Genomic DNA, 22,148 nt, shown 5'->3' on the forward strand with positions numbered 1-22,148 from the left:
ATATGGACGTTTTTATCGTTTAAAACTCAAACTAATATTGCGAAACTATACTTGTTGGAAGTGGGCGGTCGCTCTACTTGGCATGCGGAATCATGTCTGGTGCTAGCTCGTTCGGAGCACTTGGCGGATCCACTTTTGTCGATTTACAGTCTCACGGGCATTCCCATGACCCTGGAGAAACTTGTTCTGGTGATGATAAAGAAAATGGAATTCATTCCGCGCCAGTTTTCGACGCCATCAAATCAGGGTAAGAGATATACATTAGGTAACTTTAGGCATTGCATGTAAATTGGCGTCTGCTGCTTCGTTTCAGGGTTGTCTTGGCTTTTGAAGATTTCAAAGAATGTGTTGGTTATTCCATATTACTAGTTCATTTGAGATACGTTTTGTGTGTGTGTGTTGTTTCGTGACTTGTAATTTATTTGCTTAGGGGCGCATTTCAGGAAAGAAACGTAGAAATTGTACTGCTTCACACCGTGTTTCCGGTAACTAAGTGTGACAAGGTAAACAAATCCATGTGATGCTTCTAGAAAATCGGACCGTGCCAATACTGTTGATGTTCATGATTCTCTCCCTCCTTTTACCCAACCAGTTTCAACATTATGGAAACTACCATAACAGGCTTAATCGGGAGAACTAATTGACTTAATTAGTTAAAATGGGACAGCTCACCCAAATGACTATTGGATGGTGGAAGTTGAATTGGTAGAAACTAGAATGAACAGATGAAAGGAAAATTGGCAATTTTCTTGACAACTTCTGAAGGATTTCTCTTGTCTCATCTACGTCTTTAGTCATGATTCTGCTTAGATCTATTACAACAATACTTCAGTGATGACCTGGGACTTTTAGGTGATTCTTTGTACCTGTATGAAAGATTACCCAAGAGGAAATATAAAAACCAGCTCACTTTTCAGTGTATCTCACACACACACACACACACACACACACACACACACACACACACACACACACACACACAGAGAGAGAGAGAGAGAGAGAGAGAGAGAGAGATTATTTCCAAACTGAAGTTTAGTGAAAAGGAAGTAGTGAAAATTGAAATACTGGAAAAATTGTAGAAACTTGACATGTCAAAATCATCTGCATAGTCATGATGGCACATGTCCATGACCATTTGAAGTTTTACAGGAATGTCTGATTGCACCATGGTAATTTGTATTTGATAAAGATACTGCTAAGAAGTAAAGGTACAAAAACAGAAGAAAAAAAAAGAAGTGAAAGTCAGTGAATTTTTTTAATGAGATGGTAAAAGAATTTTGTATATATCATATTTCATTATCACAGTTAGAAGAAAACATGTACAACTTTAAGAACCGTTATGATCTTGGTATTTTTGCAGTTTTACTTGTTAGATGTAACTGTAAGTGTACAGCAAAGTATGGGTATATATGTTATTTAGTTAATTCTTCATTTGTAATTCTAACTGTATTTTTCTGTTTTGTCTGAAACCAGGATGCTCGTCCCAGTACAAACAATTGTGGAGCAGCAGGGAGTTGGTATTTTGTCAAATCGCGATGAAAAGGGTCACACACCAGCCCATTGGGCTTGCCTAGGAGGTCATACAAATATCCTGCGGTTCTTCATTGAGAACAAGGTTGGCGAAAGTAACATCAATACTTTGGCTTTTTAGCATATATTACACTATAACATAGCAGCTTAAGTCAAAGTTTGAACTGGACTTTATTTATTTGCAAACAAATCCCTAGCAGTGAAAGCTTGCTAAGTTGCTTGCTATATTATGCTTTTTTTTTTTTTTACACACATTTTTTTCTTGTTCATAATTCACATCACACACATTGATTCTCCTGGGTGTATGCTCTGTAGACACCTCAGGAACATGCACATCTTACTTGATATTGGTTCTTCTGAAGTAAATCAGGCAGGCTGATAGAGTCAGCAGTCTGGTTATCATGGGTGTCTGTGTGTGTGTGTGTGTGTGTGTGTGTGTGTGTGTGCACTGTGTGTGTATGTGTGTCTGTGCATGTGTGCGCACACTCTTGAATGTGTATGTGTGAGTAAGACATCAGATAGGGAAAAAATATGTAAGCAGTGAAAAAAAATCCTTCCAAGAAACTGAAACCTCATCTTGGAGCACTTCTGACTGTGCAGGCACCAGTTGATGAACCCAGCAACAATGACCTGGGGGCCCGGCCCATCCACTGGGCGGCGGTGAATGGCCACATCGCCATTGTGGACATACTGATACAGGCCGGCGTCTCCATCGACGCGACAGACAACAAAAGCTGCACGCCTCTCATTGTGGCGTGCCAGTACGGGCAGACGATGTTGGCCGGTTATCTCATGGGCAAGGGGGCTCGTCTGCAGCTGACGGACAAAGATGGGGACAATGCCTTGCATTGGGCGGCTTTTAAGGGTGAGGAGAAGAAGAGAAGCAGATTGAGCTAACATTTGGGGTTTGTTTTGAGTAAAGAACTTAAAGAAGGGAAATAATTTAGCAAACCAGTTTCCATCATATGTGTTGATTTTTTTAATTTGTGTATATATCTATTTTTTTCATTTATTTGTTTGTTTATTTATTTATTTTAAAAATTTTTTTATTTATATTTCCTTTCTTCTTTTCTTTTCATTAGTATTCAGCCAGTGTTCCATTTAATCATTTGTGAAATTGAATAATTCATTCAATACCATGAACCCATTTCTTTATTTATTCATTGATTGCAACTTGCTGAGTTTGATCTAAATTTGATCTTACTGATCTTGTGTCCTGAAATAAAATTATCATGGATATATAGTCATTTTAATTTCTGTTCACTTCTTATGGAAATGTTTGTATGAAAAAAAGGAAAGAAAAGAAAAAGGAAAAAAAGTTTTATTGTTCTTGAGGAACCATGAGTTGTTGACAAAAATGTTGTTTGTAGGTTATGCAGAACTGATGCGACTCCTGATCTACTCTGGATTCAATGCTCGGCAAAGGGATAACTACTGGCAGACGCCACTCCATCTAGCCTGTATCAATGGAAATCTCACCGCCGTTAAGGACCTTTGTGAACAGGTCTGTGTGGGTGCATGTTTGTGTGTGTGTGCATGTGCATGTGTACATGTTTGTGTGTGTGTGTGTGTATGTATGTGTGTGTTCACACGCGCGCGCGCGCGCGTGTGTGTGTGTGTATGCGTGCATGTATTATGTGTGTGAGTCACTGTGTGTTTGTGTGTATGTGTGGATGCATATGAGTGTGTGTGTGTGTGGATATGAATGTGTGTGTGTGTGTGTGTGTGTGTGTGTGTGTTGTGTGTGTGTGTATGTAAGTTTGTGTACGTGTGTATGTACATGTCTTTGAGTTTGACATCCAAGGTCTATTATTATGGGCCAATCTTCTGGAAACTTCTGATATTGTTAACCCTTATGCTTGAGCTCTTACAAATTGATGTAGTACATCAGTTCTCATGCAAACATAATGTATCAGCATTATATTCTGTAAAACTGATTTAGACATTGAGAATGTGTTCTGATTCACGGTGTTTATAGAAACACAATTATATTTCACAACTCACTCACCCTGACCTTAGAGCCACTCCATTATGTTTTGTAGTGTGTGCAAGCAGCTGAGACTGCTTTCACTATTCTCAGGTTGATCACTGAATTGAAAAGAAATACTACAAATAGTCTTCTTCATTTAATAAAGAAAGAAAGTCATTGCCTATCATGACAGTGGTCAACACCAGTTTAACCGCTGACAAATACTTCTGTTGAGTGGAACCTGTTACAAGTATTTGATAGACTCTTGGTCTAGTGTGTGCAGATTATCTTTAATGACTTTTTTTGCATCCTCATACCATTTGTGCTAACTTGACAGACTTATTTTGAGACACCACTCTCCTTATATAATAGTGTGTGAAGTGAACTTCACCGTATGTATTCTTCTTCTTCGTTCGTGGTCAACTCCCATGTTTGCTCATATGTATATGAGTGGGCTTTAAAGTGTATGACAACAATTACCCTGCCATGTAGGCAGCCATACTCCATTTTCTGGGGTGTGCATGCTGGGTATGTTCTTGTTTCCATAACCCACTGAACACTGATCTTTAACATGCGCATTTGATCTTCTGCTTGCGTATACACATGAAGAGGGTTCAGGCACAAGCAAGTCTGCACATATGTTGATCTGGGAGATCGGAAAAATCTCTACCCTTTACCCACCAGGCGCTGTTACTGAGATTCGAACCCGGGACTCTCAGATTGAAAGTCCAATGCTTTAACCACTTGGCTATTGCGCCCATCCACCGTGTGTATGACACTTATGTCTTGAGAAACGCTGGTAATGGCTGTGATGAAGCATTCTTGACTCTGATGTGTCCATGGTCTGTGATTGTCCTCCCTCAGGACGGTGTGGAGATTGACCTGGCAGACAAGAACGGCAAAACTCCTCTGATGCTGGCAGTGGGTCGCAAACACGAGGACATTGTCGGCTACCTGAAGAAGGAGGCAAGATTCAGGAACAGCATCTTACCCAGGATAGACTTCTGGTAACTATGTTATTGCACTGTATGTGTGTGTATGCTGTGGAATAGGGTATTTCAGTTTCGATGAGGTGTCAGATTGTGTAGGCTGATCCATAATTGCTGCACCATGTCTGTTTAAAAGAAAAGTAAAGGATGCTTGTCATACACATACGTACATACACACACACAGACACACACACACTCTCACACACACAGGTGCACACACGCACATACAGACTAATAGTGAAAAGATGTTATACTAAAGAACGCATACGCGCGCGCGCTCACACACTCACACACACACACACACACACACACACATATACGTACACTCACACACAGAGGCACACACACGCACATACACACTCATATCACTGATAGTGAAAAGACATTAAACAAAAGAACGCACATGTGTGTGTGAGCTCTCTCTCTCACACACACACACACACACACACACGTTCTGTCTCTCATTCTTTTTTCCTTTGCATACATCTATATTTATAGATATTTTTGTGTGTGTGCTTCAGATGTGATTAAAAAACCCACTTGATAATGAAAATGACATAAAAACAGAACTGTATATATGTGCTGTATATGTGGAACAGCAAGACATGAAACATGAAGTGTCCATAATGAAAACATGTTTGTGTTTCAGGGCTGTCATTTTTGGCCCCCCTGGCAACACGAAGGGTCCTCTCCTGTTCTATCTCATCAGTGTCTTGTTTTGGGGTTACCCCATGTACATTTTTAAGGTCAGTTCTGAGGCCTCCTTCTGCAGAGTGTGGACTCCAGGGAACTGCTTTTGTTAAACGTTTGTGTAGATTACGTTTATAATGCAGTATGTGTAATTCAGAGACAGGTGAAATGATACAGGTGGGTCTTTAGGGAACAAAATTAACAGCAGCACTGGCAGCAACACAACGACATCAACACCAGTAACAGTGACATTAAAAAAAGAAAAAAAAGGTGCTGGTGACGATGCTGATGACAACAAGAACAACAACTAAACAGCAAAAGATTCTTGTCAAGCGTGCTCCTTCCTCGCTTCTGCAGGCACAGAACTCTTCACAACAACAATAGTGAATATGATAATGTAGAAAATACTGGATGCATTTGCGAGAATATTAAACTTTTGAAAAATATCATCACTACTGTATTTAGTATATTCTACATATGTATGTCTACCTTTGTACGTAGGTACCTACTGACCTGCTCATTGGTCTAGCTACCACTCACCTATCTACCTCATACCTATTTCCTTGAAGTTCAGTTCTTGGTCTGTACTGTTGTAATGATACATCTATGTTAAAAGTTCCTTTGGTTTCATGGTGAGGTGACAGAGATAAGAATTAATATTTGTGGGAAAATTTTCTGTTGATTTTGTATGATTAAATAATTATTTATGTTATCAGCCGTAGCTACTTTCGTTTTCTCTGCATAGGCGGATAGTAGTTTGCACAGGACAGGAATCGGACTCACTGCCGGAGTCTGCACTAGTGGGTCACGGTAAGTATGTTAGATAAACGTAATTTTAGGAAGAAAATTTCCTTTTATGTTTTGAAAAGGAGAATCTTTCTTTTGTTCCATTTCAGTGCTTGCCACAGACTTACTATGACCTCCAAGTGCTTCATGTCCTGTTTGTTTTGGTGAACATCTGTATGTGGATTAGTCTATACCACGCTAACACTATCAACCCAGGATTCTTGCCTCGCAACATTCCAGAATACGATCAGGCTATACGAAAAGTGAGTGGAATCAGAAGTGGCGTGCAAGTGCGTGCATGCGTGTGTTCAAGTGTGTGCAAGTGTGCGTGTACATAGTTTGAGTGTGTATGGGTGTATGAGACAGAGAGTGAATATAAGTGTGCTTGCATGCATGCATGTTCAGTTTGTATGTGTGTGTGCGTGTGCACATGTGCCCATGCAACCATGTGGTTTTGTGGGAGTTAAACTGCAGTTGAATTCTGTTGATCAGAAACAACATTGAATGTTGATAAATGATTCAAGTCAGAGTAACAAAGGGAAGAAGGATGACAAATAATGACAAAGTGTTGTTGGTCCAGACAGGAACTAAAACTTTTTGACTCCAGTATCATTTTTGATGATGATGGAGAAACAAGAAGAGTAGAGGAGAGACAGAATGTGCTTCTATATGGGGTTTTGGATGGGGGGTGGGCAGGCTGGAGACTCAAAAATGAGAACAAGTATTATATAAGGCCATCAGCAGACATGGAGAGAGAGAGATGGGGGTTAGAGTGGTGATGGGTTTGTGTGTGTGTGTGTGTGTGTGTGTAAAGGAAGGAACTGTGAATTGGGTAAACATTACTTTGATCTATGTGAGAGAACGAATCAGAGAGAGGATGAATGAATGAATGCATGTTTCATGCATTTTGGCCATGGACACATACACATATATCAGGAGTATGGGTAAGGGTTTATAAGCAGTTAGTGAAATATAATCTGCGTATAGACAACAAACATAATTCACCAAATGACATCCGATTCACATGATATGATGCAATTTGATGTAAGGTAAAACATGAGCAGTTAACCTGCAGTCAGTATCACTTCAGAGAGAGAGAGAGAGAGAGCGAACTGAAGGTATTCCTGTGTACCATGCAAACATTGCTTCTGTTTCTGTCTCATTTTCCGTCTACCCTGGTGTTGCTGTTTCAATCTTTTCTCCTTTTGTAACAGTAGAAGAAATGAATATATATATATATATATATATATATATATATATATATATATATATATATATATATATATATATATATATGTAATAAATGAAACATACACTGAATTGAAGTCACAGTTAATCATGCATGTGAATGGCTGGTGTGAATGTGCTTAGATTTGTCTCTTGACAAGGTTAAGTGGTATATATGTACTTTTATTATTATTAATATCATAATTATTAACATTATGACTTGTTATTGTTGTTATTATTATTAATAATATTATTTAATAGTTTTCATTTTTGTTATTATTATTGTTATTATTTCTCCTACTTACAGGTCGCCCACTTTGATGAGTGGAGGCATGGCAACAACCCTCTCAAACAGTTGTGTCACACGTGTCGAACTGTCAAACCCTTACGGGCAAAGCATTGTCGCTACTGCAACCGCTGTGTCAAAGAGTTTGACCACCATTGTCCATACATACACAACTGTGTTGGCTACCATAACAGGTACCTGAGTTGTGGCTGACTGTTTGAGGAAGAAAGGGTGGGGGTTGGGAGTGGAGGTGGGGTGGCAAGGAGGGAAGGAGCAGTCTGCGTCATTTGTATTGTGTGTACTTGGTTGTATGTATGTGTGTTTTGTTTGGTTGTGATGATGTGCCTACCTTTTGTTGTTTTTTCTTCCTTCTAGAAGGCCTTGTACTTCATATACATGCTATTTAAAGTGAGGATGTGGTATGGATTTGTGATTTATATGGATTTGCAGTTATGTGTGAGAGTTCATGTGTGTGTGTGTGTGTGTGTGTGTGCGCATGCTATAATGTTTTTGTATGTGCGGGTGTGTTCTTTTTTTTTTTTATTTGGTGGTGGGGGGTGGGGAGCCTTGTACCTCCTCTGTTGTTAAAGATGATGTGGGTGGTGGTGGTGGGGGAGGTGAAATCTTCTGTGACTTCTCTCTTCGTAAAGTGTTTTGAGCTGTGTCTGTCATTGCATGACTGCTTGCTCGTATTTTGGCATGGGGAGATGGCATGTGAATGTGTTCATGTTTGGGTATTAATGTTATGTGAAGGTTTACAGACTGGTGTTTGTGCATGCATAAGACATGTTCAGTTGTTGTAAATGTATGGGTTTTTTTTGTGGTTTAGAGTGTCAGTTTCTATTAAAGCACACTTAAGTTTATTGGGCTGTTGCATGAGCGATCTTATCAATGTGTGTGTTGAGAACGTTTCTAACTCCACACCAGTTCTATGGATTTAAGAATGTTCTTAATGCTAAGCAAACTTAGCGCTGCATAGATTGCTCATGCAGCCCAGCCCGGGTCTCATACACATAACACTTCTGTGAAAAAAACACATAGAAAATGATAAAGCATTTCAGATACACATCTTTTTTATTTTTTATTTTAGCAAAGTGGAAGCTTCTTCGTAGCATCGTTCTCAGACATGCGGGGACTAACAACTTTTTTTTTTTTAAACTGCTGCTTGTGTAGTTTTTAGTTTACATTGACAAATCTTTTCCTAAATAATGTGTGTGTGTGTGTGTGTGTGTGTGTGTGTGTGTGTGTGTGTACATGTGTTTGTGCTTGTGTGTGTGTGTGTGTGTGTGTGTGTGTGTGTTTCTCCATGAACTGTTACCTTGAGTTTTCTTAAGCCTCACTTCACACTGGACTGTTTTCTGCGTTAATGATCACTGATATTTTCAATGCCTGCTTGTGGTTTTGTCCAGCACTGGTAAAATGACTACAGAATGTTTGTGGGGATTATTTTGCTGTTGTTGATAATGCATGTTCTCTCTGCAAGCTTGCTTATACAACTCATGCATGGAAATAAGTGGTTCTGCTGCAGTATAACAGAACAAACTATGGAATGCAAATGTAGAGAGGTTACGATCCTAGCATTTATGTGCTTGATGGTTGATAGCATTAAGATATTAAGGCCACTGGCATAATGATAGGGTGATCTTCATGAGTTGGCAGTTGATTCCAAAAGGCAGAACCTCACCTCCTCCCAGAAAATCCTTAATCAGTCCCTCAGTTCTTTCTTAATGATTTCTTCCTTACATCTTGAATGTCCGTACAAGCTGTTGAACATATTCTGCTGAATTTTGCTCTTGCAAACAGCTTTGTGGCTGAACAAACAGTTGCAAAATGTTGATAAATCCAGACCCCCCCCTGCACCCCTCCAAAAAAAACACACCCAACAACATACATCTTGAGATAATTTAGTAAGATATATGTACTCAGAAATAAAACCTGTTGAACAGAAGTTTGCTCTGGGGTACATTCTGCACACTAGCACTTTAGACGCATAGATTGTTTATTTGAAGCTTCTTTTTTGTAACTGGCGAGTTTGACTGGTTTTTCTTGCTGTTATTGGAGGCTGTTTGAAGATGTGGTTGGTTTTTCTTGCTGTTACTGGAGGCTGTTTGAAGATGTGGTTAAGTTTTTTTCTGGTCCTCAGCTGGTTGTATAGTGTATGTTTGGTTCCCACTTTCTGAGTTTTCATCCCGGTATTTTCTTCAGCCAATCGCTGTTCATCACCCCTGTGCCCTCTCATCCATGCGAGGCTTTGAACTCTTTTTCTGTGGTTTATGGGTTGCAAAGTGTTTCCTTTGGATTCATTTCCTTTGTGTGCGTGATATGTAAACTGATCTTTTCTGTATTGGCTTTTGTTCTGGGTTAACATTTTATGGGGGGCAGCTTTTTTCCCCTTTCTTGTGTGTGTACTGCATTTTTACTCATTGGTGAATTGCAAGGAGTTGTATTATTGATATAACATTTTCAACGCATGAGTCTGTCAGTGATAGAACTGTAATGTGAGAAAAATGACACAAAAAGCACTGCCTTATGTATTTATTTTCAGCTGTGAAGATATTATCAAGAAATTAAGAAACAAATAGAGAGAGTGAGGACAGATTTTAAGTAAATACATTGATGGTGTTTCCTTGCAGTTCGCATTCCACTGTGTATTGTCCCCCTTTTGTCAGCTTTTGTCATATTTGTAATCTTATATCTGCTTTCATACTTGTTTTTCAGAAGTAATAATGCTTTGCCTTTTATCTGTTTCTTTCAGTAAATCTTTTGGTGTTTTATTGTATCATATTTTTTTGAATTCCTTAAATGAATATTTGCACAGGCATATGCGGGATATTATTAGTTCTTGGATACTTAGTATTATGGGTGTTGATAGATTTCTGATTGCTGTTGTGACTAGTCTGGACTTTTCTTGATGTTTGTGTGCTACAGCTATCCAGTGTACACAGTGGGCAGACGTGTTTTGGCTTTCCTTTGTTACGAACTTTCTATGCTTTCTCCCAGTTCAGTTTCCCTCTGTTTTTATTTACGTGTCTGACATTTCATACATGCTCTGATGCTGGCACCGTTAAAGGTTTGATTCCCTGATAATTGGTGTCTGTCTGATACATCCAGTGAACCGTGCATGTTTGCTGCCTGGCTCTTTCTCTCACATGATCATATGCAAGCACACACACTCACACAAATGTGTTCATGAATGTGGACACTCATTTTATTATGAAGAATACAGACATATGTAAACGTACACACATGCTCACACACATACAGTATACACACACATACACACACACAGGCACACACACACACACATGCACACACACACACATGCATACATGCAGTATTATGTATGTGAACACACAGTTTTTAGTTTTGCATGCATATTTACACACATTTCACACTTTCAGCCAGCAGACAGAACTGTTATTTGTTCATTGTCTGTAAAATGTCTGTAAAGTGTTGATTGTCCAGATCGACAGATAAGTTTTAAAAAAACACCGCAAAACAAGAACATTTGAGCTATGTACATATTTGGCATGCAGTCAATCCAAGTAACATTTTCATGAATTGAAATTGGTTAACAGACAAAAAAAGAAAAAGAAAAAAAAAAGCTCTTAGGAAAGAAATTGATGCAGACTGGTATGTTTTCTGTGTTGGTGGGCTACAGCTCACTCACATTCACTCCTTTCTCCATGTGGGCTTTGACTAGTAGTTCCCTGCCCTTCAGGCAGTTGTACCCTGTTGTCTGATGTGGGTGCAGGGTGGGTGGATTCATGTACCCCAGGGCTTCTGATGAGTTGGAAAATCTTGTGAGTCCCCAGTCCAGTTCATCTTAGGTGCTCCATGAGGATGCTGATGGACTTCTTGAAAGGAGTGAACATTTTACATCAGATTTGAATGTTTTAAGACTCTGGAAGATTTTAAAGCTTTCTGAGTGAAAAGATCGAAGCAGTGATAAGTTTTTATTGTACAGTTTTACCGTTAACTTGAAGTAGATGCCAACATGGAGAAAGCCTTCACATGGTCTTAGTGGTCGGCGAGGTTCTAAGCACCTTGAATTGATTTGAATTTGATTTGCAAGTCCCAGGGACTCTTAATTCTGGGGGTGGGGGTGGGGGGACCCAGACTACCCCCCCACCCAGACTACCCCCCCCATCCCCACCCAGACTACCTTCAAAGGGTTGATATAATGCTGCACATTGTAATCATGTCTGCATTGTTACTGACATACAGGGGCAGGTATGCTTTCTTGTCATGATCCTTTAGGTTTCTGGTCCAAGCTAGTAGGCCTTTGGGAACTACCCCATTGCCGACCGACTGTCCTAAAACCTTCTTGGCCAAGAGAGTTGGGATGTAACTTGGGCAAGACACTCTCCTTTATAATCAGATTTTAGCCCAGATAGTTGGGACAGCAGTTGCCTCCTCTGCTGTTCTGATGGTCACAGTTGGACATGACTGACAGTCGTACTGGGCCAAGAAGTGTCTGTCGGAAACACCTCCTTTGTGGAGCAGATGATCCCAGCTTCATACTGAAGCTCTAATGCTCAAACTTCACTCGTCTTATTTGTTTATTGCATGCATTTATTGTATGTGCCAGGGACCCCCTTGATGAACATGCATTGTGTCCTTTTTAGAAGCATTGGGGATGAGAGATGTGTATGTTTTGTATGCATTGCGGATGAGAAGTGTGTATGTTTTGTATGCACTGGGGATGAGAGACGTGAGACGTGTATGTTTTGTATGCATTGGGGATGAGAAATGTGTATGTTTTGTATGCATTGGGGAGAGATGTGTATGTTTTGTATGCATTGGGGATGAGAGATGTATATGTTTTGTATGCATTGGGGATGAGAGACATGTATGTTTTGCATGCATTTGGGATGAGAGATGTGTATGTTTTGTATGCAGTGAGGATAAGAGATGTGTATGTTTTATATGCATTTGGGATGAGAGATGTGTATATTTTGTATGCATTGGGGATGAGAAACGTGTATGTTTTGTATGCATTTGGGATGAGAGACGTGTATGTTTTGTGTATGCTTTGTATGCAGTAGGGTTGAGATACATGCATGTTTTGTATGCAGGTGTGTAATGTGTGCATTTTTGTGTGTGAATATGATCATACAAACATGTTCCGTGCCATCTTGTGTCTTCTGTTGCTTCATTATAATGATATCCTAACAGTGTACTGTGTGCTGTGTACAATTTCCTATACTCCTGTTGCTTCCATATTCACTGACATAGATCTGTTGTTTTCTGTGTTTTTCTTCTGTCCTTTCTAGAGCGTGGTTCTTCAGCCTTCTGACTTCCATGGTGACCTTGAGTTTCATCACTGCTTATTTCATCTATTACATGCTTTTCACCATCCAGTGGGACTGGCTTGTGTTTTTGGGGGGCCTGGAGGCCGGGGCATTCTCCCTCATGGCTCTCGTTGTGTGGTACATGACGGTAAGTACTGATGGGGGTGGATGGTGGTTTGATACATCGTACCCCTGAAAACAGAGTATGGCTGCATACATAGCGGGGTAAAAACAGTCATACACGTAAAAGCCCACTCATGTACGTATAAGTGTACGTGGGAGATGCAACCCACAAACGAAGAAGAAGAAGAAATGTTGAAAGTTGAAACAGTAGAACAGGCGTGGGTCTTGTCAGAGGAACCGTTCCATAGGTCGAAGAACTCCTTAAGGGGCAGTGTTGTGTGGTGTGTTTCTGTAGTCAGTTGCTGTTGTCAGGCTGTTTCTTGATGGACATGTCACAGGGGTGTTAGTGTCAAGACTTTCAAAGGTGTCGCAGCTAGGTATTTATGGGTGTGTTGAAGCTCAGACTTGTTTTTCTTGTAGACTGGTACATTTGATGAGGTTGAATGTTTGTTTTGGTTTGGTTTTACGCAGCACATATGAGTGTTGTATTTTTAAAGCTGTGGTGTTGTTGAGCATCTTGAAGTGCTGGGTGTTCTTGGTTCTGCAGTGTGGATGGCTGCTTTCTTCAGTTGATCATTGGTGCTTTTGGTTTGGTTTGTTTTTTTGGTGGAGTAAGTTGTGTCAGTGATATTATGTAATGCATACCAAAGAAACCAGTTCATGAAATTAAATGTTGAGAGTAGAAGTTTGGTTCTGTTCTCGTTCACAACACCCTTCTCTTCGTTTGGATCTCCTCTTTCCAAACTGTGCGAAAAGCTTGACAAATATTCTTTCTGAACAACCTACCTAAGAGATTTGAGGATTCCTACAAGCTTGCAGAGAGGACACATCTGAACAGCATAGTCAGGTTCAGGTTGTCGCCAGTGTGGCTGCAGCTGTGCATGCGTTGCAGGGTGTCGTTTTTGATTTTCACCTGGGGGGTGGCCACATGCGGGCTGATGTCCATGTACTTTGCTTTCTACGTCATGAGGCTGGAGGGGTATCCATGGCGACCAGACTACTGCCTGGCTTGGCTGCTCATGGTCTTCTTTGAGGGAGTGGCTGTGTTTGTGATGCTTGGCACGGTAAGGTTGTGAATGATTGCCTTGTGAGGAACTTGAGTGCTATGAACATGGTGTGTGCATATGTTTTTTTGTTTGGATTTATGCTTGTATATATGTATGTTTGTGTGTGTGTGTGTGTGTGTGTGTGTGTGTGTGTGTGTGTAAAGATGTGTTAAAGATGACATGGAGCTGTCTGCAATACCTCAGTGACCTGTGGATCTCTCGACATCACACAGAAAGATTAGTTTGCTGTTTGGTTTGTCAGGTTTAGGGAGATTCATAGCCATCACTACAGCATTACCGTGCAGATGGGCAGCTGCTCCAGAACACCACTTGTTAGTCTCTAGGTCCTTGGGAACTGTGAAGTTGAAGATAATGTGTTTGGCATTTCCGTCTGTTCTTTCTTAATGCAGTTGTATTTCATATAAACAGACACACCCATAATTCATTTATGTTATTGTAGATAATCATCAGTGTAACCAAGCTTATTTTCTTGGGTGTTACAAGCAAATATTTATGCTTTTAGATTCTGCATTTGTCACTGGCACAGAGAGAGAGAGAGAGAGAGAGAGAGAGAGAGAGAGACAGAGTGTCCATTTGAAAACATCTGTGGTGTTTGTTGTCGTATTATTTTTGATTGAAGTCAGTTATATGATATTTATCGTACATTTTTCTACGCACAATCAACACACACACACATGTTTGTGCAGGCCAGCACACATACTATGTGATACACGAACACACACTCCCCTCACCCCCTCCACACACACACACACACACTGTGCATACACATAGAAAGATGCATATGCACACACCACTTACCCCCATCCCCCCACACACATGACATAAAAAAACCATTTTGAATAACATGATTATTACAAAACCAAATCTGTTCAAGTAGAATTTGTATTATCTCACTACATAGCAACATCAACAAAAAACTTCTTTTTTTTGTATGTTCCACAGTTGATTCATGCCTCCTACAACATCACCACCAACGAACGCATCAACCGGAAACGGTATGACTACCTGAAGGATGGACAGGGCCGCTTCTACAACCCCTTCAACAAAGGCCTCAAACACAATCTCATGGAGTTCCTGCACCTCAAAAAGCCTCTCAGAGAGGACGAGGTGGAACTGCTGGGTGTGGATATTGTTTGATGAAAGGGGGAAGGCGTAGAGTGTCGGTGTGTGGTTGTGAGGGGTGATGGTGTTTTCTTTGATCTGGTGTGTGTGTGTGTGTGTGTTTTTGTGTTTGTTTTTGTGTGTGTGTGTGTATGTGTGTGTGTGTGTGTTTTATTGTGCGGTGAGTGTGTGCATGTGTATGTGCGTGTTTGTGTGAGGGTGTGTGGAGAATTGTGATGTGGTGCAGTGTGTGTGTGTACTGATATATATGTACATGTTTTTATAGTTTTATAGAGATGCTGAGGATGTGTACCTGTGTGTGAGACAGATGAATGCGTCACCCTTGAAAGACAGAGCAAGAGTTCTGATGAAAAAGTTTCATTATTCCGACACTGCTTTACCAGGAATCAAAACATCTGAAGGTTGCTATTGATAGTATAATAATTTATATGTGAACTAACCATCACAGTTTCAGATAATTATGGTAACTTTGTTGCACAATCAAATAGATCATTTTGACTCAAGATATCAGTGAGTCAGTGTTGTTGTCTGTTGAAGTGTTGAAGGATTTCCGGTTTTGTTGATCATGTTTGTTTTTTTTCAATCCGCTTGTGAGAGCATAAAAAATTGCATGGTGTGTATGTGTTGCTGTTTTTAAGGGTTTTATTGTCATTGCAATCTGCATGCTTTGCCCAAGAGTTTCTCTCTCTTTGAGTTAATCATTGTCTTGGTGTTTTGGTCCTGGTCTCTGAGATTGTGTGTGTGTGTGTGTGTGCATGTGTGTGTGTGTGTGCACGTGTGTGTGTATGTGTGTGTGTGTGTGTGCGCATGTGCATGTGTGTGTGTGTGTGCATGCAAATTTGTGTGTGTGTGTGTGTGTGTGTGTGTGTGTGTGTGCATGCAAATTTGTGTGTGTGTGTGTGTGTGTGTGTGTGTGTGAGAAAGAGAAAGAGAAAGACTTTGGATTCTTCAGACTCCCCAAACCTGATCAATCCCCCAGAGTAGGTGATAGTTTGCTTTTTAATTTTTGTTTTTTTTTTCTACAAGATATCTTGCCTGACGCTGTGAGACCAGTGACGGTCACAGGTTCTTTTTGCTGGGCATGTAAACAGCGTTGCACCCTTCAGAACCGTGATCACAACAAGCCGTGTGGCGGCACATCATTGCCAACATGTGCAGTGGGTTCCCAAGACTCTTGAGTTTCCAGAACCACACAGGGAGCAAAGAATTTTTGCCGTTGGAAAGTGCAACAAAGTTGTTTTTATCCCTTCCTCTTTCCTTGCAGCGGGAGATTGTTCTGTTCTGCGGTGTCATGTAATTCGTTTGATCCTTCTCTTTCTATCGACTACTTTTGTCTGTTCCTATGCTCCTGGCCTGTTTCTGTACTGTGGAATGGATGGCCACAGCTGAGGGGTTTGATGTTTTGTGCTGTTGTGTGTCTGTCATTGTAACGACCTTTTCACACCATGTGGTCAGTACATGGAAATCACTCTTGAACATTTTGAATTTTTTGTTTGTTTTTGTTTTTAGAAAAGGGATATTCCTGAAAAATAAAGTCTGGCTCATTGAAATGAAAGAATGAATTTCAGGTGGCTGGTCTTATTTATTGAAAGTTATGTTCTTTCTGTGAATTGGTTAAATATGATTTATTTTGTTTTATGATCAGGGTTGTTGTGAAACAAAGAGGATGTGCATAATACAAATGTACCAATGCATGTACCCTTATATATATATATATTCAATATTCAGATCATTGTTTCTACCACAGAAACAATATTTTTTTTGAAAGCCACACAGAGTGTCATTACTGATTTCGTTCATAGTGGTTTAATTCCAAACTGGAATGTCAGTTTATATATGTAGTGAACTCACCTTTTTTATGAATTCTTTTGTTCATGTCAGTTTGTTGCTGTTTCTCCACTGCAGGGCTGCCTACTGTCCCGGGGTATGGGTATTTGTCCCGGAAAACAATGAAAACTTTTCGGTTTCGTGTCCCGGGAAAAAGTCTTTAGGCGAATACGCATCGACTGACTATGGCCACACCGCCAAAAGTGTGACCAGCGCGCATGCGTATAGGCCGATGTGGAACTTTCGAGAGAGATTGAAATAATGGCGTCGAAGCGAAGCAGCAAGGAGTGCGAATCTACATCGAAGAAGATAGCAAAACGGCATCAAACTTTCATTGCGAAGTACACCGAGACATGGCCATTTATTAAGCACGGCAAGACAGACACTAACGCTTGTTGTGAAATTTGTGCCTGCGAGTTTTCCATCGGTTCAGGAGGACGGGACGAAATCCCTCGCCATGTGTCGACCGAGAAGCATAAAAAAACACACCAAAATTCACGATTTTTTTCATTTCATTTTCTTTGAGGTGGTAAAATCTGACGTCATAAGAGGTGTCCCTGGAAATCAGGCTTTGTCCCTGGTTTTTAAGATGTGTGTCCCTGGAACTTGAAAAGGGGGGTAGGCAGCACTGCCACTGACATAGAACAATTATGTGGTCAAGCAAATGAGGACTGTGACACAAAGTACTGCTGATCACTTCATTTTCAGTGACCAAGATTATCCAGGTTCTTGAATGATTCAGTACGGATGAGATATGGCAAGAACAGTGCGAATCAGTACGGATGAGATATGGCAAGAACAGGGCGAATCTATGTTTCTCACCCCTCCCCAAATTGTGGTGTGCGATTTTTCAATGGACATTGCAAATTGTTGAAATTTATGCATTGTGTGCCTTGCAGGAATGAATGAATGTGTTTTGTGAATGTGAATTGTGCAAGAAAGAGAGAGTTATTGTTGTTTGTTTTTGTTTTTAAAGAAAGGACGGCAAGTTGAGATCCCTTGAAGGGTTAGATGAAAAAATCAGTCTGTGTTTTGATCATCGATTGTTATCAGAGGAACAGTTAAAGATATAAATATGTGATGCCGCACGCGAAAATCATGGATAAGTCGCTGGAGTAAATTTCACACAACACGCTGTGAAAGTGACAAGGGGTGAAAATATCAAATTTGAGTTTTTTGGTTCTTCAGATTCTATGATTCTTTTTCTATTAAATTTCCAAGTATCATAAAGAAATATAAAGTATTAGTGCTTTATTTTGATGTTAAAGTATTAGTGCTTTATTTTGATGTTTTCCCATTGGGAATAGGTGATCAAGAGTGGGAAACAGCGAACTTGTTTGCCCCAATTTTCTCAGAAGTACGTTTGTGATCATCACGAGACTCAAATGCATGTATTTCAGAAACTAATAAAGATACTTGAATTCTGTTTTTTCTGTGTGTTATTCAGAATTCGCTCTACTTTCAGATAAAAGAATAATATCATTTTGTAAATTTTGACCATTATCCATGATTTTCGCATGCACCATCACATATTTATCAGGCATTATCCCCACCAACAATGTATAAAAGTAATTAAAAAGAAAGAAACCCCCCCAAAAAAACATGCTTACATGATGCCTGCAGACCAATTACAGATGGGAAGCACTGAATGTTTGACTGTATTGATGTTTTGTAAAAAATGAAAATGGTTTGGGATTGTTACTTCTATTTCTGAAGTGTGCTAATTGTTACAATCTTGGCACAACTGTGCATTTTTTAATCATTATTTTGTTTCATTTTATTCGGTTTTTTTTCTTTCACAGTTTTAGCAATATAATTCATGTGTTTTAATTCTTGTGATTTAACTTTCTTTCTTTGCAAATTTTATTTTGCTAACTTTTTGCGATGGTGTTGCAGACCTCTAAGTTATCTGTGTGTAACTTTAATGAAAAGTGTGGTTCCATATGGAAGAAGTTTGATTTGTGAATGGCATTTATTACTGTTACAAAGAAATTTCCTTTGTATTTAGATGCATTGAAAGTTTTAAGTGTGTTCGTGTCGTTGTTATTCTTGTCTGTTTTGTCATTGTGAGGATATTTGTTGTATAATGGTGTTATTTAGTTCCGGTGTTGACTTGTTAAACTGATCTGGAGCTTCACCTTTATAGATCTTCTTCTCACTGGTTCATTGTCTGTTTACTACAAGGTAATTTAGACACATACACATTCATTCATTTCAGCATGCACAGCATACATATACAATGGGTGTGTAGAGTGGGTGAGGAACCTCAATAATCTCTTTGTGTATCTGTGCTTATTGGTAGGGAACTAACACCAGAAGTGTGATAAATGTTTTATAAGTGTGATACTTTTTTTTCTTTCGTTTTTGCTGCCTCATCATCAGCACTGTTTGAGTGGCATTACTCCCCATGCCCGCTGCTCTATATTACACAGCAACACCTAGGTTCATCTGTCGCAGTCCTAGCGTCCGCAATCCTCAGAGAACTATTGATGTCAGGTCACCAGGAGGCTACACACCAGAGGAGACCCTGCACTGCTGCTGCGTCACTTAGGTGGTGTTCAGTAGTGCCTATTCTGATTTAGCATTCTGTGATAAATATTTCATGAGCACTGTGGACACATTATGAATATTCTACAAGAATTCTGATGGATAATTTTAACCTTGATGTGACCTGATGGTGGGTGGCTATAAGGAAGAAAGGCATGTAATTGCATCCAAAGCCTCTTTTCTAGCATTTGTTAATTCCATTCACATCAACATGGTTATAGTTCCAGCTCACAGCTGTGACTGTGTATTCTGAATGTGGGGATTCTCTGTGGTAACCAGTTATTGTTGGGTCAGCATCTGTTATTGTCCGTGCCAGCTCAACAGAAGCAACTACAACAGTTGAAAACAGTTTTTATGGGATGCTTCTGATATGTGTCTGGAGACCAAGGCATACATCTGAACAAATAGATCCACATGTATTCCTTTGATGCTTCAACATTGCTTTGAGGAGGACGTTTGGAATTGTGTCCACAACAGATTTCCTTCATGGTCATGATTAAAGGAATGTAGACTGGAAACTTGCTTTGTGCAACACCTGCCTAAGATCTTAATGCCAGCAGTGCTGTGTTGACACACTTCGTATATCCTTACACTGCGCTTTTTAGGGTGAGTGTGTTGTAAGCCTGGTGTGTAATTCTATGCCTGAGTTACAGAACTGTGCTGGATAAATTTTGTGTGGGGGGGGGTTTTTTTGTTCTCTTTGCGATGTCCGATGTTGCATTTTTATAAACGGAATTCTAGCCATCAGGTTAACTAGAAATGTCTTCATTTTTATTCCCTCTCTTGTTTTTCTGCTCTTGTTTTTTGTTGTTGTTTTTCTCCTGTTGGTTCCTACCTTCCAGTCCAGTCATTTGTTTTTCAGACAGGTATCCACCTTTTGTGTATACCTGGAGCATTTATTTTTCGGAACTCTCTTTTATCTCCATTTAACTTTCGTGCTTGTGGTAAACATTTTCGCTGTTGCACATGGAGGTGAATGAAAACAAAAAGAAAAAAAACAAAGACACGCTCCCTTTTTTTTTTATATGTATTTATTGATCACTTTTTAAAGTGAGACTGGTGTGGTTGATGACTTGATTTAGAACTTTAAATCAGATTAATGATCAACATAGTAATTTTGTTGTCAAGGACTGCATAAAATGATGGAGTGATCTTTATTGCGTTGGGGAAATGGATCGTCAAAACACCTTGGGCAGTGGGTCATTTTACCAAAGAATTGCATATTATGGTTTTGTTTATGGTTCAGTGAAATCTTACCTTTTGCAGGATGGGAAATTTGTTTTATTCTAGAATGGGGTTCTGAGAAAACCACTGATCCTCTTAACATCACTTGATTTTTGTTTTGTTAAGTTTTGTGTGTATGCTCAACATTCTCACAGCTGGAAAATGTAGTTTCTCAACATTTGGACAGGGCAGCTCTATTTAAAAAAAAAAAAAAATTGATTTTTATTATTGTGTGGAACTGGCCTGTGTGTGAGTGGCTCATGCATGAAATGCTTTCTTTCTGTGTGGACTAAGTGGCTGCTGCTCACAGTGTGTTGTTGACAAATATTATTGCCTGAATGATTTTTCACATTCTCAACAATCTTACCTCGTCATTAACTGAACACACCCTTGACCTTCTATTGCTGTCAAAGATGACTAATTTGTGTAATGAAAGATGGGATTTAACAGCCGAGTTTGAACGTGTACATACTTCCTTTAGTTTGCAGCAATGTAATATGTCAACATTAACATTTTTTCATTAATTCTCTTAAAACTTGCAAGAACAAAAACCTGTGCCTGACTGTATATATTGCCAATGGTTGATCAGCTGTGAAATCATCACCTTTTCTCATTAATCGTATAACGAAAATGATGTGCGTGAAAGCTTTTCTCCCAGATGTAATTTGTATTTTGCCATATATTTTGATTCCATGAAGTCAGTGTAGATGTGAAAAAATCATGGTATCAGCCTGAGTGTGAGTGTCATGTTTTGCTTCATCACATTTCAAACATCATGTGAAATGTGCACTGCTGTCAGTGATGGATGAAATGATTCCGTGTCCACCGCTTGTACTGGCCGGGATGAGAATTAAAACAATAAATTCTGAAGCGTGTATCTGCAATTGTGGAGAGGCTTCTGTTTATTTTTGTTAACAATGATAATGATAGTATGCAGTCGCTTCCTCTGCTGTCCTCTGTTGGTCATTGTTGTACACAACTGACATGATAATATCATTATTATTTATTTTAGGTTTTGAGATCTTTGCCCACCAAAAGTCTAAACTTTCCTAAGAGAATGTGGAAAAATTATTCCAAAGAAAGGTGTTTGTGATCAAAGATCTGTTGACAGTCCGTGGAGACTGGGGCAGCAAGAGTTGAAACAAAATCTTGAGTTAGCTGACATATTCACCAATCAACGAGAATCAAACAGAATTTACATGCTTGCAGTTGTGCCTCTGTCTACCAAAGAATAAAAGTACTTGTTTTAATGTTCTGTATTTTCAGACAGCAATACCGTTCTCTCACTCCATGGTTTATGATTCTGGTGTGTGCTGTTTTGTGAGAGGACTACAGTGCACATGGTTGGGTTTTTAACCTTCTTTTAAGTGTTCACACTAAGTTTTCAGTTTGAGACTGATTGGGGTGCATGCATCTATAATCTTTGGGGCTTTGTAGACGGAGTGGTGGCTTAGTTTAATGCGCCCA

At 39.6% G+C, this 22,148-nt stretch overlaps 1 protein-coding gene across 1 annotated transcript; it reads left to right on the forward strand.

Moving 5' to 3' along the window:
* The first annotated feature begins 79 nt into the window (after positions 1-79).
* LOC143283988 (uncharacterized) lies at positions 80-21,556 on the forward strand. The gene is made up of 10 exons (XM_076590493.1): positions 80-247; positions 1,474-1,615; positions 2,131-2,395; positions 2,901-3,034; positions 4,364-4,506; positions 5,138-5,234; positions 6,075-6,227; positions 7,499-7,671; positions 12,754-12,919; positions 14,904-21,556. The coding sequence occupies exons 1-10, from the start codon at positions 93-95 to the stop codon at positions 15,096-15,098; spliced, it is 1,623 nt and encodes a 540-aa protein (XP_076446608.1). The 5' UTR covers positions 80-92; the 3' UTR covers positions 15,099-21,556.
* Positions 21,557-22,148: the final 592 nt, after the last annotated feature.

The sequence above is a fragment of the Babylonia areolata genome, chromosome 7 (assembly GCF_041734735.1).
Source record: "Babylonia areolata isolate BAREFJ2019XMU chromosome 7, ASM4173473v1, whole genome shotgun sequence".
In the NCBI taxonomy this organism is placed as follows: Eukaryota; Metazoa; Mollusca; class Gastropoda; order Neogastropoda; family Buccinidae; genus Babylonia; species Babylonia areolata.

Bases quoted from the DNA above. Each gene is read 5' to 3' on its own strand.
- LOC143283988 (XM_076590493.1), top strand. From the start codon at position 93: ATGTCTGGTGCTAGCTCGTTCGGAGCACTTGGCGGATCCACTTTTGTC. The intron at 1,616-2,130 runs GTTGGCGAAAGT...CTGACTGTGCAG, and splicing joins GGTTCTTCATTGAGAACAAG to GCACCAGTTGATGAACCCAG. The intron at 2,396-2,900 runs GTGAGGAGAAGA...TGTTGTTTGTAG, and splicing joins GCATTGGGCGGCTTTTAAGG to GTTATGCAGAACTGATGCGA.